Below are 17,360 nucleotides of genomic sequence, written 5' to 3'. Positions count from 1 at the left end.
TACAGCTGTGCCGACGACCGAAAGGGCAAAGGCCCGGCAAGAAAGTGGTGATCCTGCTCCCCCTCCATTTAAATTATCGTTTTTAGTTGTTTAAGTTAAGAACTTGTCCAGCGATGAACTGTGATGATCTTTTGGATGATGTAATGGGGTTTATGTTCATTTTACTGTCCGTTTCATGCCGATTTGTTTGTCCGTTGTTTGATCACGTAGAGCAGTTCATCACTTTACATGAGTAGTAGTGACAGATATGAGATACACGGATGTGAAATGTATTATTTGAGGCGTGAACGCTCACACCGCGGACGTGGCCGCGTCGGTGCGCTTTTGAGAGTCCATATTTACCAAGTCCGGCTAGAGTCCATATTTACCAAGTCCGGCTGTAGATGCTCTAAGTACACAAGTGCAGTCTTCCACGCATGGTGTGTTACCAAAACTCTGCGGGTGTAGCCATTCGGAGAATCTTTAGAAAACCTTCAACACTGAAACTTTGCACAATTATACTCTTCCTCACATGTTATGTTCCCTTCGCAAAAAAAGTGTTATTTTCTAGGTAACTGGAGCACTAAACAAAAACAATGGACATGAAATGGATTACTGAGCATGGACGCGCTGGCCAACCAACAGCCACAACCTGCAGCTGCACGATTCTGAGCAGACAGTTTATTTTTTAGATCCCTGAGCAGACAAATAAAAGTATCCGGGGAAAGGCCGAAGGATGTGGGCGCACGTGAACAAACTAGCTCGGCGGGCCGTCCCCAGAAAATCCGTATGTCCATGCGCGTGTCTGCCCACGCTCTTCATCGAGCTGCCAGCTGCGTCGGCTCAGCTGGTGCCCGGGCAGATGCATGTGCGAGTTGCCAAGAAGAGACGGATGCATGTGAACCATTTCTGCCGTGTCCCGTTTCTTAAAAGATTTGAAATCAGATCAGATCAGAGAGGATATATTACGTGGAGGCATGGCATGGAAGTTGTGGGCACCTATTGCGTCCCTGCTGCCACGAGGATCCTCACTCTCAACATGCCTGTCGATTATGCTTCACACTTTCGGTACTATAATAACAGGTAGGTTGTGAGTTGTGACTGGACATCAAAAACCGGCCCAAGTGACCACCTAGCAGAAGAGCTAGCGAGATGAGAGTTGCGGTGGTGGGAGCCGGAGTGAGCGGTCTGGCGGCGGCGCAGGAGCTCGCGGCGAGCGGCGGCGCGAGTGTCACTGTGTACGAGAAGGAAGACTGGCTTGGCGGGTGTGCCAGGACCGTGGCCGTCGACGACGGCGTCGGCGCAGGCCTCGTCCACCTCGACCTTTGCCCCATGGTCTTCAACCAGGTCGGTAGTTCTTTCATCCTGCATTAATTCAATGATTCGCACATCCTATTCTATAATTTAGATATTTAATCTTTACTACTCTCTAGAGCATGTCCAGATAGATAAATAGAAGTACTCTAATTAGATCATCCAGTTTTTTTTTGTTGCGAATAATTAGATCATCTAGGTGAAGTAACTTCACATACTCTAATTCATATATAAGCCACAACCAGTTAGTACATAGTATCCCACAAGTAAATAATCTGACAAGAATATGATAATTTTGTTTTGCCAAATACCATGTTATCATTCATACCTAGGCAAAGCACGTCTATTGTACTATCAAGGATAAGGCTCCCTTGACTCGAATGATATCAGAGAATTTTTATTGATCCTAATCTTACACTACTAGGAAAAAGCCTAGTAGTAGCGCGGGTTAAAAGCTAGTAGTAGCGCGGGTGGCGGCGCTACTACTACGGCACTACAGCTAACTAGTAGTAGTAACGCGGTGCATCCCGTGCTACTAGTACGTCTGTTAGTAGTAGCGCGGGTTGGACACGCGCTACTACTAACTATCTGTAGCGTGTGTCTGTGTCCCGCGCTACTACTGTTAATTTCAAAAACCAAAAAAAAATTCTCGACCCCGTGCGTGTTGTCAATGGTGTCAATGGTTCAATCCAGCGACGACAAGGGTCGCCGGAGGTGCGGACGGGCAGCGGAGACCAGATCCAGCGACGACTGTTGTAGAGGGACCGGATCCAGTGTAGAGGAGAGCAAGACGATGGTGTGAGGGTCCTTTTCACGGCCAAGGCAGAGAGCTCCTCGTTGGCCATGTCGACGACCTGCGCAGGCATGGGCATGGGAGGTGAGTAAAATCAGAGGGACATGGAGAGGGAAAAAGAGAAACAAGGAAGAAAGGAATGAGATGGAGGGCACACCGGGGCTCGTCGCCGGTGGTGAGGTGGTCCGACGTGATGGCATGGAGATGCGGGGAAGACCGGCGAGCTCCGGGACGCCGGCGGCGCGAGGCGGCCTCCCTCTTTTGGCGCCATGGAGGAGGAGGCACGCGGCGCGAGGAGGTGAACTCGTTGGGCGCCATGGAGGAGGAGGTGTGCAGCATCATGGGAGAGCCTGTGGAGAGAGGGGGGAGAGTGAGGGAGAAAGGAGGGATTCGGCTGAGGATATGGGGATTTCTCCTATCTTGTACTTACTAGTAGCGAGGGGTATAAACCTGCGCTACTACTATCAACTTAGTAGTAGCGCAGGTTTATACCCCTCGCTACTACTATGGCATGTCCCCGGGGGGCACTGTAGAGACCACTTAGTAGTAGTGAGGGTTATAAAAACCCGCGCTACTACTATCAACTTAGTAGTAGCGGGGGGTAAAAACCCGCGCTACTAGTAAGTAGCAGTAGCGAGGGTTATAAACCCGCGCTACTAGTAAGCCTCTGCCTATAAGCTTTTCCCTAGTAGTGTTAGGAATCAAACTAGTGGATAACATGTAACTAATTGAATTCAAAATATTGTCAAAATTAGTTTAACTAATGGAAAATATCCATACACTCCCTTCATTTCGTAGTGTAGTGCATATAGACTTTTGAAAAAGTCAAACCTCATAAACTTTGACCAAGTTTGTGGAGAAAAATATTTATAGATAGAATGTCTAACATGCATCATTAGACTCATCATAGATGCAATTTCATATTTTATATATTTGGTACTGTAGATATAAATAATCTTCTCTGTAAACTCGATCTAATTATGCAAAGTTTATTTTTTCAAGATATTTATAAGCACTACATTATGAAACTGATGAAGTATTACAAAAAAGTGAGAAAAATTGCATGCACCTCAATATAAATTTAAAGTAATATCATGAAATGTTCACATTTTAAAACATTTTGATATATTTATTTTCAGTTAAAATATTTTGGAAATATATTTAAAATGGGCTTAACTATTGAAAAATAGTTGTATAATGAATACATTACAAATATTCATATGTTTAATATGAAATGTTCATCTAATGTATAAAAATGTGCCATTATACCTTTTTATGTACATGAAAATAGAGTTCATGTTTTTGAAAAGAGGGTTCATGTATTTGAAAATAGTAGTCCATGCATGTATATATGGATAACACAAAAATGAAAATGTACACAAATACAAAAATAAAAAATAAAATAAATACATAAACATATAAAGGGATAAAAAGATTGGATTTGTTTTAAATAACCTAATGATTATGTTGGAAATGGAGTTTCACTTGTTTCACATTTGTAGCTATATAATGATATTTAGGTACGCCTATCATCTTAACTACTATGACTCCCAACAGAATGTCTATCCTCTTAATGAACACAAAATCTCTTTTAGACATTTTAAAAACATCTGTTAAACTTGTATAGTGTTATATTATGCATTGAACCAGGCAACATCCCCCAACATGATGCAATGGTTAGAGTTGCTCGGGGTGGAGATTGAAAGAGCGGAGATACCTTTCTCGGTGAGCACAAAAATGGATAATGGAAGCCAATGCTACTGGAGCACTAGCAATGGTATCTCAAGCCTTTTGGCACAAAAGAGCAATGCATTACGGCCCAGCTTTTGGTGCGTGATCCGTGATATACTCAAGTTCAAGACAGACGTCCTCGGGTAAGCAATCCAGTCAACTGGTTCTCTTGATTGGCCCAAAGTTACAAACTTATTGTACATATATTCTTGTCATATTATGTACAGTGATTGATTAATTTATTGTCTCCATTGGATTTCAAGGTACCTGGAGTATCATGAAAGTAACCCTGATCTTGATCAAAATGAAACTTTGGGGCAGTTCATTCAGTCACATGAATATTCACACCTTTTCCAAGAAGCTTATCTTGTACTATTTTGAAACCACTTACTTCTTTTTTATTTAACTGACTATTATTTATGGATTTTCCCCTAATTTTGATTTGAAATGTTTTTATTCAACCTTCTTATTGACTTTCAGTTTTTTTTATTATTCTTGACATTCCAAACTAGATAGGAGTATACTCACATTATGCAGCTGTAATTACTTTTTATATCAACATTTTAGGAAAAACAACAAACTAACATATTTTCATAGAATATTAGATATTACAGACTAACCATGCTATGTTTACAATATTTAGATTGAAAGCTTGATAAATTTTAATATAAACTATATTCGGGATGTCAGCAGGTTTGAAACAGAGGAAGAACAAATGTAGTATGAATAAACTAAGAAATAAACATAAATAGTTACAAGTAAGGATGAAATATTCACATAGAAAGTCAAATGTGCCACTCCCACTTAGACTCTTTATTTACCAGCTGTGGTTTTCCACCAAAAATAAATTTATCTCCCCCAGAAAGAAAAAATATTTCTGGAAATATCAACTTGAATGTAGATTTCGTGAAAAAATATAACTTAATTAATTGATGCATCCGAGAAAAAATAATTATCCTTGTTATTTAGAGGTGACCCAAATATTTTCTATAATATTTTTTTAAAGAGTGCATTTCCTATTTTTACTATTATGAACTTAGTTTTTACATTTCGATGAACTAGAATACCAATTTTATTTAGAGAACAAAGAGAATATTTGACCTGCGGGATGAAACGACCTTTGTTACTCCCCCCCATCAACATGAGTCGAGGGAGTTGGGGGTAACCCTCCTAGGATTTGCCTGGCCAGGCCAGGCAAGAAAGCAGCAATATCCTAGGCCCGGCTTAGACAATAACCAAACAGGCTCTAGTCGACAGTGAACCCGTCCATAGAACCCACTGCAAATTTTTGTTTTGGACAAAATCTTGCGGAATAACAAAAGGCTTTATGATTTATGAACATGTCTTTGCTTGCAACTTAATCAATTTTGGCTAATTGGTGTCTAATATGTATATATGTTCTACAGATTCCTATCTGCGCATCGGTTTGGACCTGTCCATCACAAGGAGTTTTGGGGTTCTCTGCTTTCTCTGTGCTGTCATTTTTCCGTAACCATGACCTTTTTCAGGTCAACTTTTTTCCGATACATATGTTACTTTAACATTGCTGTCATGGTTGTGCATTTGAAGGCTCATTAATTTACTTTGTTCAGTTGTTTGGGCACACTGAGTCCTTCATTGTGAACGGTCGTTTGCGGTCATTTGTAGACAAGGTACGTTGGCCCTGCAGCCTAAACAAAGTTGGCATCTGTATATAGTTGGAATAAATCATTGGTGCATGATATTATTAAGAAAATTAGCTCTCGCTGACTGAAGAATGCAACAATTGCGCACTCACAGGTAAGAGTGGAACTGGAAGGCATGGGCTGTCGAATTAAGACCAGTTGTGCAGTCAAATCTATGTCATGTTATGGTGGAGGTATTTGTGTTTTTTTTTCATCTGGATGGCGATTGAACAAGCACTAGTAGAAAAAGGGCCTATTGTCCCGGTTGGTAAGGGCCTTTTGTCCCGGTTTTTGAACCGGGACTAAAGGGTCGTTACTAATGCCCTAACTCTTTAGTCCCGGTTCTTACACGAACCGGGACAGATGGGCCTCCACGTGGCCGCTGCGGCCAGCCCAGGCCGGGGGGCCTTTGGTCCCGGTTGGTGACACCAACCGGGACCAATAGGCATCCACGCGTCAGCATCTGGCTGGAGCTGAGGTTTTTTTTTGAAAGGGGCTGATTTAGCGGTTTTGGGGGTTAATTTAGGTTGTTATTAGGTAGCTATTAGAGAGAAGTGTCCTCTCTTATATCTTCGTGCTTGGTTTACCAACGCTACGTACTGCTATGCCTAAACATGGCTTTGATTGAAGTGAAGGCAACATGTGGTGCATGTCAAAAGTAATACTAATCCTAACTTGATCAAGTTTGGCTTGTACTACTTTCGACATGCACCACATACATGTTGCCTTCACTTCAATCCAATCCATGTTCATTTCACCCGCTGATATATAATAACTCTTCATGCGCGCGTCATGCATCATCATATATAATAACAAGTCCTACTAATCATCATCATACAACTTCTACTCGTTATTAATAACCAGCCATACGATCATCATCCTCATAGTCATCGAGGCAACCCTATTTAATTGTTCTTAGCACATGATCATCAGTATTAGGTACGACCGAAATACCCTCTTTAAGGTAAAATAGCATAAAACAATATAGACCCTGACTCTCCATTATGGAGAATGGAGATCATCCTGTTTCTAATTCTTGCGCTTCGCTTCCTTTTGCTTCCAAGAACCTCCTTGCGACTGTCCATACATTTTTTCCATTCTTTGATTTGCATGTCTCCACTTCTTTTAGAAATCCGGTATGGACAGTTGAGATTCGTAAGATGACCTGTTTGTATGTTCAAAACATCAAGCCTACCATTCTGATACATCAAATGAGGCACACAATCCTCTGGGATTATCTGTTGAAAAACATAGTAATAACTTCATAGTTAGCAATGATGTACTAGTTTTAGAAGTATGCAAAAGATGCACGGATGTCGTAATAGTAAGAAATCTTATCAGGGTATCTCCATAGTAGTTACCGTAGTTCAACACGTGCACTAGTGGCACGTATTGACCATAATGTGGAGGAGTTTTACAATAGATATTGTAATTCTCAAAATGCACCATTCAAAGCCACATCATCATTTTTCAATCCTTTCTGACTTCATTTGTTATTTTTCATGCATTTACTAATTATTTCGAGCTATAAGACCATAAAATTGAAAAGCATTTCAAATAAACTCTGAAAAGGTTGAAAGTTGGCATCATCATTTCATCCACATAACATGTGCAAGAAAGTTGAGAGGGTCTCGGCAAAAGGTGGATGCACTTCGTGAACAAAATGGACAATCTCTTTCGAACTGTCAGGGTTTCGGACGAAAACTCATCTGTTACAAAGGGATTTCATTTTCTTGAACTTATTTGAACTCGAGTCTTTTTGTGTGTTCGAAATGAACCATTCAAAGCAGAGACTGATTTTGAAGTATCAGGGTTTCGGACGAAAACTCATCTATTACAAAGGGATTTCATTTTCTTGAACTTATTTGAACTCGAGACTTTTTGTGTGTTCAAAATGAACCATTCAAAGCAGAGACTGATTTTGAATGGTGCATATTCAACACACAAAAAGTCTGTAAAGATCGCCAACCTCAACATAAAAAAATGAGCATAGATGCGCCTATAGAGAAAATTCAACCTAAATTCATAATAAATTTCTATGAATTTCAGAGAAACTCACTATGAATTTAGGTCAAATTCCCTGTATAAGGGCATCTATTTTCATTTTGAGAGGAGCTCAACAAGGCAGAGAGGGACGGGATTATAAACCGGTGTGAGCGCCCTTCGGTTGGCGAGGTGGGACTAAACTCTGGTCGCAACGAGGACCAACCCTTTAGTCCCGGTTTGTGGCACAAACCGGGAGTAATGGTCATGGGCTAGGGGCGAGGCGCATTGGTCCCGGTTCGTGCGTTGAACCGGGACCAAAAGGTCTAGACGAACCGGGACCAGTGGCCCACGTGGCCCGGCCGGCCCCCTGGGCTCACGAACCAGGACTAATGCACCCCATGGGTCCCGGTTCGTGCGGAACCGGGACTAATGGGCTGGCCAGGCCCGAACGAAAGCCCTGTTTTCTACTAGTGAAGTTCTGTTTGGTTCTTAAGTAGTGTCGTTCCATTGTCTACAACGCCACCTCCCTACGCGCGTCCATCATCATACATCCATCGCCGATACCGTGTTGCGCCATGCTACCGAGACTTCACATCCACGATGCGTGACATTGGATGCCACTCCATCGCTAAAACCGTCCACTGGTCCCTCAAGCCAATGCACACCTCCAAGAATGATGCCCCTAGGGAGGGAACGACACAAGAGCGCCGCCGTCATTTGACCGATTGATCAAGGGTTTTCCCCCGGAGGTAGCAAGAGGAGTTGGGAGCTTCACCTCGATGATGCGTTCATGAAGGAAGCGACGCCAAGGCCGTCACCGTCACCAGCTCCGGCCACCGGCCGAAGACCAGGTTTTCACTCGAATCCGTCCCAAAACATCCAACTGACAACCTGTGCATCTGCAAGACCACCTTCAAAGCCCCAGAGCCAGCTGCCCAGATCCGGTGGTCAACCACAGCCGCATTGCCACTGCGGTGTATCCTGACGCTCCGGCCAGTGCCGAAGGGCGCCACCACTGGAGCAGGGATGCGACCCCACCGCGCCATCCCGGAAGAGTCATTAGTATAAATCCCAAGCACACTCTTCACCGTCTCTGTATTGCCGGAGCAGCTCCGCCATGAGCATGGGTACGTCCATGCTATGCAGCCGCGGATGATCCAGGCTTCACCATCCACCACTTCCTGGGGAGGTCGCCCCAGCATGACTGGAGGCCACCACCGCATGCACCCGGCCCGATCTGCCCGGTCCTCCCCGGCATTCTCTGCACGCCGCCGCCACCTGCATGCCACTGCCCAAGGCTGCCGTCTGGAGCCGGTTGCGTCGTCGCCCAGATCCAGATCGGTCGCGCCTCCTCGCGGGATGAGGTCCGCCCCACCTCATCCATCGCTAGTAGGGAGGGGATCCCCCGCCACCAACATCGGTCACCAGGCTTAGCCTGGTGGCATCCTCCGGCGACGACGTAGGGATAGGAGGACGGAGGAGGGAGGATCCCGGCGGCTACGGTTTGGGGGCGACGCGGGTGGGATGCTTGCCAGTCTGTGCCCTCTTGTGACCTTTAATATTGGGGGAGAATTTCATTTCCCCCGGCATCTGCACCAACTAGGGATGCATACAATCTTTTAAGTATGAGTATTAGGATTTTTAATCTCGGTTACGCATCGAGACTAGTCCTCAATGATAATGCATGAGTACCAGAAAAGCTTGGTCCTCAAGAATAAATAGGAACCTAAATTCGCCTCCGGGAGAATTTGAACCCGGTGTTAGGTTTGCACATTCACTCTCCTTGCCTACACAAATGGTTTCTCATCTTAATATGGACGCACTAGATAACATGTTGTTCCGTTGCAAGCAGGTGGTTATAGAGTCCAAGAGGAGGATGGTTTAGAAGAAATTTACGATAAGGTCATACTTGGGATTCATGCACCAGCTGCTCTGAAAGTACTAGGTGATGAAGCTACACATGAGGAATTGAGAATTCTTGGTGCTTTTCAGTACATCTACAGGTAATGCATGCCTTTCATTAGATTATGATAACATATCTTAGTGTGATCTGATATATCTATTAACTGTGGGAAAAAATATGTTGCAGTGATATATATCTCCACTGTGATAAAAGGTTGATGCCACAAAATCCATCGGCATGGAGTGCCTGGAACTTCCTTGGGGGAACAAACAGGGCTGTGTTTGTTACCTACTGGCTAAACCTTATTCAGGTAAATCCTTTGATTTCAGATGCATGATAATACAGAAATTTGAGTGATGGTACACACACACACACACACACACACACACACACACACACACACACACACACACACACACACACACACAGACACACACACACACACACGGGTTGAAAATACAAAAACTTAAATGGTGGTATATATATGCATGTGTTACTAACTACGAAAAAAGGTTTCTTACTAACTCTGGCACATCTGCTTTATCTGGCCTTCTAGAATATCGATTCTGCTAGGCCTTTCCTTGTGACAATCAATCCCCCTCATGTTCCGGATCATGTATTGCTTAAATGGTGTGCGAGCCAACCTATTCCATCTGTGGCTGCTGTGAAGGCTTTTCTTGAGCTTGATAAGATCCAAGGAAAGAGAGGAATATGGTTCTGCGGGGAAGATCAAGGTAAGTTAGTGCGTAAGTAAGATGGCAATTTTAGTATAAAGTTGTACTAAGTCAGCGACAAGTAATATTGATCGGAGGGGGTATTAAATTTCTCATCTTCCTGAAATCACAGGTCATGGTCTCCAAGAATACGGACTCAAGGTACTTTTATGCACACCCGGTCTTTGCGCACCTTTCGAAATCAACTATCTTGCCTAGTTAGCCACATTTTGTTCTGTGCTGAAGTTTCTTAGGCGCTAGGCTGGAGGTACCATTTAAGGGTCTGAGGGTGAGAGGGGCAGAAGGAGGGGCTTGGATTAGATCTTCGCAAGTTAATTATTCCAGTGGCAGTATTTGTTAATGGTAATGTAAATGCCGAGTTGATGACCTCCTTAGCTCATAGAAACTTGTTTCTAACAAATGTAATGATATATCTCGTCTACCTTATTAGTCAGGTCACTGATCCAATCTTTTCTTAGCATTAATCAGCTTAAGTTCCAAACTACTTGACTATCAGCTGGGTCTACCAACCTGTCTTGTATATTTTAGTGTCAGTCGCATAATTAGCTGGAATTTTCAAGGAATAGTTATGGAGGGTTTGTTCTTATGGGACATGTCTAATCGGTGCAGGCTGGCAAAGTGGTAGCTCAGGGTGTGCTTGGAAAGAACGGTGACCTTCTGGTGAACCCAAAACAGATGGTCCCATCATGGACCGAGGCTGGAGCACGCCTGCTCGTAGCAAGATTTCTTAACCGATCGATATCCATCGGTAACTTGATGTCAGTTCTTGTGTCAAGCCGTACTCTAGTTATGCCACATCTAATTACCTTGATTTTTTACCTTTATAATTGTCTTTCAGATTGCTCGAAGATGGAGGCAGCATGCTGAGTTTCGGAAATGCCAGTGGCAAACGCCATGTAAAATCAGTCCTGCGAGTTCATGACCCAATGTTCTATTGGAAGGTCTGTGCCTACACATGCATTTTTGGATTTATGATACGTGCATACCTTTTATAGCAAAAAATTTATGCGGCCTTTTATTGCTACTGTGCTCCATTCCAATTGCTCGATAAAATTTTCTCATCTGGAAGACAACAATCTCAGGTCGCAACAGAATCTGACCTTGGTTTGGCAGATGCCTACATTAACGGCTGGTGCTCTTTTGTTGATAAGAAAGAAGGCCTTCTGAATCTTTTCCTGGTAAAACTATATCATAGTCCAGGTTGGGCTATATGTCCTCATCTTTTTTGTTTCTCAGATTAAATCTGGGATTCATTTCTCTACAGATTTTTATAGCCAACAGAGATGCACACAAGAGCAGTAGCAGCGTTGTCAGCAAAAGGTTTCAAAACCTTCGATTCTCCACTATGCTCGTTTGACCGAAGTGAAGACTTGTACTAAGCATTATAACTAATCATGTATATAACTATACTATTGGCAGGGGTTGGTGGACACCTATGCTTCTAACCGCTGGGCTGGCATCTGCTAAATATTTTTTGCGCCACACCTCAAGAAAGAACTCTGTAACACAAACTCGTCGAAATATCTCACAACACTATGATCTGGTCAGTACACGTGTTTCTTCCATTTTGTCATTACACTAGTGTATCCAGTTTCTACTTTCTTCGGCCCAATTGGTAATATGAGAGTTACTGCAGATGCTATTGATTTCTTTGAATCTTAAACTCTATATGTCTGTACCGAACCATCTATGTATATATTTCTGTGGTCCTTCATGCATATTGCCGTAAATCATTATTAACTCACCAATGAGTATTAAAAATTATTTTCCTGTCATATATGTGTGTGCAGAGCAATGATTTCTTCTCGCTTTTTCTGGACAAAACGATGACATACTCTTGTGGAATTTTCAAGGTATGTCAATCATGTGGTTTGCTGCTGCAGTTTGTAAACTAACTTCAGTAATGTTGTTAATATAAGGGCTACAATTAATTTTGTAGAGGGAGGATGAAAGCTTAGAGGAATCCCAGATACGTAAACTGAATCTTCTAATTGACAAGGTAATACAATCATTCCTCTAGAGATAATGTCAGGAACTTTTAGTTCAGTACTCCCTCTGTATCATAATAGTATAAGACTATTTTTGACACTATGCAGTGTCAAAAAATGTCTTATATTATGATACAGACGGAGTACTTACCAGTTAGTTAGAAGGTGTTTCCCCGATCTGATGGTGTTTCAATCTTGTAACTTGCATTTAATCAAAGGCGAAAGTTGAGAGGGATCATCATGTCCTTGACATCGGCAGCGGCTGGGGCAGCTTAGCAATAGAAATGGTCAAGCAAACTGGCTGCAAATACACTGGAATAACTTTGTCGGAGGAGCAGCTTAAATATGCTCAGGGAAAAGTTAAAGAAGCTGGCTTAGAGGTTAGTCATCTGCTACTCCTTCCGCTACACGGTATCCAATTTGTTACCTGTTGTGCACTCTAGCGGTATGGAGTCTGAATAGAGAAAGATCAAGAATCCTTTCGACGTAGCGTATTAGCAAATTTATATTTGAAGTGATGTAGTTCATTAAATTCATATCATTTCAGAAAAGGTATCTATTTTTTATATTAGTCAGCAAGCATTTTCATGTATTTCAAAAGGTACAGTTCCATGTTTTAATATTGTTTAGTAAAAATAACCATAAGAACATTTTGGGAGGAAATGTCAAAATGAATCTCCATCCAAAACGTGAGATGTATAAAAAAGAAAAAAAGGCATACATTTAATGTTGATATTTTACCCTCCTCTTTGCTTTTCCTTGTATAACATGTAAATGTCATTGAGAACCGAGCGGTGCTCGGTTAGAGCATCTCCAGCCGCGCCCCCAACCGGCGACTTTTTACGCGTCCGCGCCGAAAAAACGCTCCGGTCGCGCCCTCAAGATGCCGAAATCCGCCGGCTCGGCCCGATTTTGGGCCCGGCGATTGTAGGCCGAACCCGGCGCACTGTGGGGGGGGGGGGGGGGGGCTCGGGGGCTCCGGCGCAAGGGAAAAACACGCCTGGCCCACACCGTCAGGCGAAAAGTCAATCCAATCGTCCAGATTCGCCTCCCGCACCCCACGCGCTCGGCCGCCACCTTGCCGACCCCGGCGCCGCCCACCGCCCACCACTGCTAGATAGGTCATTCCCCGCCAGAAAAAGAGAAGAGGTTTCGCCGTGGCAGCCTATCCACCGCCGCTCGGGTGATTTCTCCGGCGTTCCGGCCGCGCAGGGGCACTGTACCGGCGGGTGTGCGCCCACAACACCCGCAAGGTGTTCGGCGAATTGCCTGCTCGGCAATGGACTCGGACGACGAGGAGGCACTCACCGCGCTGCTGGAGGAGGAAGCCGATGCCGACGTCCAGGAAGAGGAACATCTCATGGTCCTCGCCGCCCTCGCCGGCCTGCTCACGAGCAATGAAAAGCCGCGGCGAGGTGGCTCGGCGCCGGGGCGGATGAAAGCAAAGAACCGGCATCGTCTGGAAGGCTACCGCATGCTCTACTCCGACTACTTCGCGGACGCTCCACTGCATGGCGACAAAGTATTTCGGCGCCGTTATCGGATGAGCCGAAAGCTTTTCCTGAGGATTGTGAATTCCATCCGGGAGTTCGAGAGCTACTTCAAGTGCAAGAAGGATTGCACCGGCAAACTTGGATTCACCTCAATCCAGAAGTGCACGACAGCGATGAGGATGCTTGCATACGGAGCTTTCGGTGATTCACTCGCGACTATGGGCGCATGGCCGAGTCCACCATCATTGAGTGTTTCTACAAGTTCTGCAGGGAAGTGGTGGCAGTGTTTGGACCGCAATACTTGCGAACACCCAATGCGGAAGACACTGCTCGGATCCTAGCACAGAATGCAGCAAGAGGATTTCCTGGGATGCTTGGAAGCATCGACTTCATGCATTGGAAATGGAAGAACTGCCCATTTGCTTGGCAGGGGATGTACAAAAGCGCCAAAGGCGGTTGCAGTGTGGTACTTGAGGCGGTGGCCACACAGGACCTCTGGATTTGGCACTCCTTCTTTGGTATGCCAGGAACTCACAATGACATCAACGTGATGCACTGCTCCCCTGTCTTTGCCAAGCTTGTTGAAGGTCATTCTCCTCCGGTGAACTTCGAGGTCAATGGGCAGCACTACAAGAAGGGGTACTACCTAGCTGATGGCACCTATCCGAGATGGTCTAAAGACTATCTCAAACGCTGTGCCAGGAGGCAAGAAGTCCCACTTTGCCAAGGTTTAGGAGGCTTGCAGGAAGGATGTCGAGTGGGCATTTGGTGTGCTCCAATCTCGATTTGTTGTTGTCCGGTACCCTGCTCAGACCTGATCGAAAGATCAAATGTGGGAGACCATGACTTGCTGTGTCATCTTGCACAATAGGATCATTGAGAGCGAGCAGGAAGAGCCAGTGTTTGACACTAAACCATACTATAGGCAGGGTCCTCTTGCCCAAGTTGATCACCAGCTACAAGCAACCTGGACTACCTACCTCAATATGTGTCAGGAGATCCGAGACCCACAGGTGCATCAACAACTACATCAGAATCTGGTGGAGCATCTATGGAGGATCAAGGGCGACGGCTAGCTTGACGTGTGATGAAATATGAGTTTTTATTTGTTGAACTATATAGTTTGTATTGAACTATTTGTTGTTGCACTATTTGTTGAACTATTTGATTTTTATTGATTTTCTGTGATGAACTATGTGATAAAAAAATTATTTATGTTGAGAATTCTTGTTGAACCATGCCGAATATGGGCCGATTCTCGCCGAAAGTGGTCCGAAACTGGGCCGACTTCGGCGCCTGGGGGCGACCTGGGGCCGACGGCAGGATGGACAACCGCCCCCAGAGCCGATTATACCACCGGCTTGCCCCCAGGCGGCGATTTTTATGCCTCCTTGGGGGGAAAGAAGATGCTCTTAGCTCTAGCACTAGCCTGTGATCTCGTAAAGCCACGTTTGAGGTGCAGCCTCCGCACCACTTCTAACTAAACAACATGGAGTTAAGGGAGGGAACATCCCCCTTTAACCAGTTTTTTTTACAAATGTAATTGCACTAATAGTTTGATAGAATCAGATTACATTTACTCCCTTCTGTCTTGAACTTCTATCCAACAGAGCATTGTCTAATCAAGTCAACTATTGTTATAGTTTTGGGCCTGCTAGGTATGTGAGTAGGACATTATACATCAGAATGCTCAAATTTTACCTGACAAATCTAGTATTTTTTTCAACTAATTTTCAGGATCACATAACTTTCCTGCTGTGCGACTACCGTCAGATACCAGCTAGCAAATATGACAGAATCATAAGCTGGTAAGTATAGTACTGATATGATCTCGTATATATGGCCATGTATGTGCGGGTGGTAGCAAATTATGTATCCCTCTTCTGTAAATCAGCGAGATGATCGAACATGTTGGCCATGAATACTTGGACGCATTTTTTACCTGCTGCGAGTCTCACTTGGCTCAAGATGGCCTTTTTGTCCTACAGGTCCGATGCTAATCTTAATTGTTTAACAGCACTGATGCAGAAAAAATCACTGAAAATATCTGCCTCTATGAGGAGGCTGTTGGGTCTAATTGTCAACATACCTTAACTTTATTCACTCTTGAACTAACTTTCATCTCCATATGTACACTTATGGGTCCATTCAGGCCATCACAATGCCGGACGAACTCTACGAGGAATACATTAGAAGCCCAGGCTTCATAAAAGAATACATCTTCCCCGGGGGTTCACTTCCTTCTTTATCCCGGATAACATCTGTGTCCGCCTCTGCTAAGCTCTGGTATGTTTGACATCAGTCGTTTCGATGCTTAATTTGATACTAATGGGTTGATCAATCTCCACTGACACTGGATGCACAATGAGTGCAGCATAGAGCACCTTGAAAACATTAATGGTGACCAATATTACCTGACTCTGAGGAGCTGGAGGGACAACCTAATAGCCAACAAAGAGTAAGTACCACTATGCATCCATTGACCTTGTAAATTCGTAGCGAAGTAGATATACACATGCATAGTATTGTAATAGTATTCCTCCTACTTTCTCTCCCTTTGCAGTGAAATTTTGGCACTGGGCTTTGATGAGAAGTTCATTCGTGTATGGGAGTACTACTTCATATACTGTGCGGCCGGTTTCAGAACAAGGACACTTGGAGATTATCAGGTGTGTGGACCTATTATATTCTGTGTATATGTAGATGACTTCATATTTTTTACTCTATGTATTTACCGGATGTCGCACTCCCTATGTGTATCTACTACATGCAGGTTGTATTTTCTCGTCCGGGCAACAATAAGCTGGCCCTGGCTTGAGAACTGATCCTCGATCGTCTTCGCTCAGCTGCCAGGCTATGTGTATCTACAGCTTTTCTTGATAAGTCAGTTCTTCCAAGCTTTGTTAGCCCCAGCTGGGCTCCTGGCGGCCTAAAAGTGGTTTATCTGTGTTGTTTTAATGATTCAATGTTTGGTTTGTACGGAAATTGTATTCTTACGTAGTCAGCCATTTCGTGTGCAAGTAATAAACTTGCAGATGATGCATAAATATGTGCCCATGTATTTTTTTTTTCTAAAATTGCAGTTATTTCCAAAATGGTATTGTTGCTCCAGAATCTTATCAGAAAGAGTCAGTTCACCTGTTTCTTTACCATACTCTTAGAATTAATCTCCTTTTCTTCTACCATGCATATTTTTTTGTAGAGGTTATAGGAGACGTTGATTATGCCATTGTGCATGATTGTTCAACATGTTATCCAATTTTTTTGTTCTTGAAGGTACAACTTGCAGCGGAATCATGAGCTTTTCCAGAAAAAACATAATTGAAGCCATATGAAAAATTGTTTACATAATCACCCAGTATGCAAGATCATACAAAATAATTCGTAGGGCGATGTGATTTCCGTAGAAGATTGTTCACTCAGGTCTCCCATCATCACAATTAAATGTGTTCGTTCACCCACATAATTTTTTGTTCAACCCTTGCTAAAAACTATTCAACGGACACATACATTAAAGAAATGACAGGTTTCTCAACATGGGCTAAAACCCAAGAAATTGCAAAAAGTAAGCAAATGATAAAACAAGGGTCCACTCGCTGCCACTGTCCGTCTCTCCCCCAGCTACATGCACAACCATCATCTGGCCCCTCTCATTGCCACATCTTGAAGGCCACGGAACGAAGGATGGTGCCTCCTCCTCCAAGCTTGTCTGCACCTCCTCCTCCAAGCTTGTCTCGGCTGCCTCCTCCTCCTCACCTCATTTGCACCATAGATT

At 43.9% G+C, this 17,360-nt stretch overlaps 1 protein-coding gene across 2 annotated transcripts; it reads left to right on the top strand.

The window, feature by feature from the left end:
• The first annotated feature begins 996 nt into the window (after nt 1-996).
• Nucleotides 997-16,734, top strand: LOC109781546 (uncharacterized). 2 transcript variants are annotated; one of them, XM_040401410.3, is made up of 24 exons: nt 997-1,326; nt 3,737-3,960; nt 4,081-4,186; nt 5,224-5,325; nt 5,410-5,469; nt 5,597-5,675; nt 9,320-9,470; nt 9,557-9,680; nt 9,927-10,104; nt 10,217-10,245; nt 10,714-10,862; nt 10,943-11,045; nt 11,187-11,282; nt 11,369-11,424; nt 11,524-11,647; nt 11,895-11,957; nt 12,044-12,103; nt 12,311-12,472; nt 15,323-15,393; nt 15,480-15,573; nt 15,738-15,871; nt 15,960-16,043; nt 16,120-16,254; nt 16,359-16,734. In XM_040401410.3, exons 1-24 carry the CDS (start codon nt 1,132-1,134, stop codon nt 16,408-16,410), a joined length of 2,631 nt encoding a protein of 876 aa, XP_040257344.1. In that variant the 5' UTR covers nt 997-1,131; the 3' UTR covers nt 16,411-16,734. The 2 variants fall into 2 exon arrangements, with proteins under 2 accessions (XP_040257344.1, XP_020195724.1); XM_020340135.4 differs by having other exon boundaries at nt 999-1,326; nt 16,149-16,254.
• The last annotated feature ends 626 nt before the right edge of the window (nt 16,735-17,360 follow it).

Source organism: Aegilops tauschii, chromosome 2, assembly GCF_002575655.3.
Source record: "Aegilops tauschii subsp. strangulata cultivar AL8/78 chromosome 2, Aet v6.0, whole genome shotgun sequence".
In the NCBI taxonomy this organism is placed as follows: domain Eukaryota; kingdom Viridiplantae; phylum Streptophyta; class Magnoliopsida; order Poales; family Poaceae; genus Aegilops; species Aegilops tauschii.
This window is presented reverse-complemented; position numbering and strand designations above follow the sequence as displayed.

What these genes read in the sequence shown, in the direction of transcription:
- LOC109781546 (XM_040401410.3), top strand. Translation starts at nt 1,132, where the DNA reads ATGAGAGTTGCGGTGGTGGGAGCCGGAGTGAGCGGTCTGGCGGCGGCG. An exon ending in GCTTTTCAGTACATCTACAG is followed by an intron (nt 9,471 to 9,556) that starts GTAATGCATGCC and finishes AATATGTTGCAG; the next exon opens with TGATATATATCTCCACTGTG. An exon ending in TCCAAGAATACGGACTCAAG is followed by an intron (nt 10,246 to 10,713) that starts GTACTTTTATGC and finishes TAATCGGTGCAG; the next exon opens with GCTGGCAAAGTGGTAGCTCA.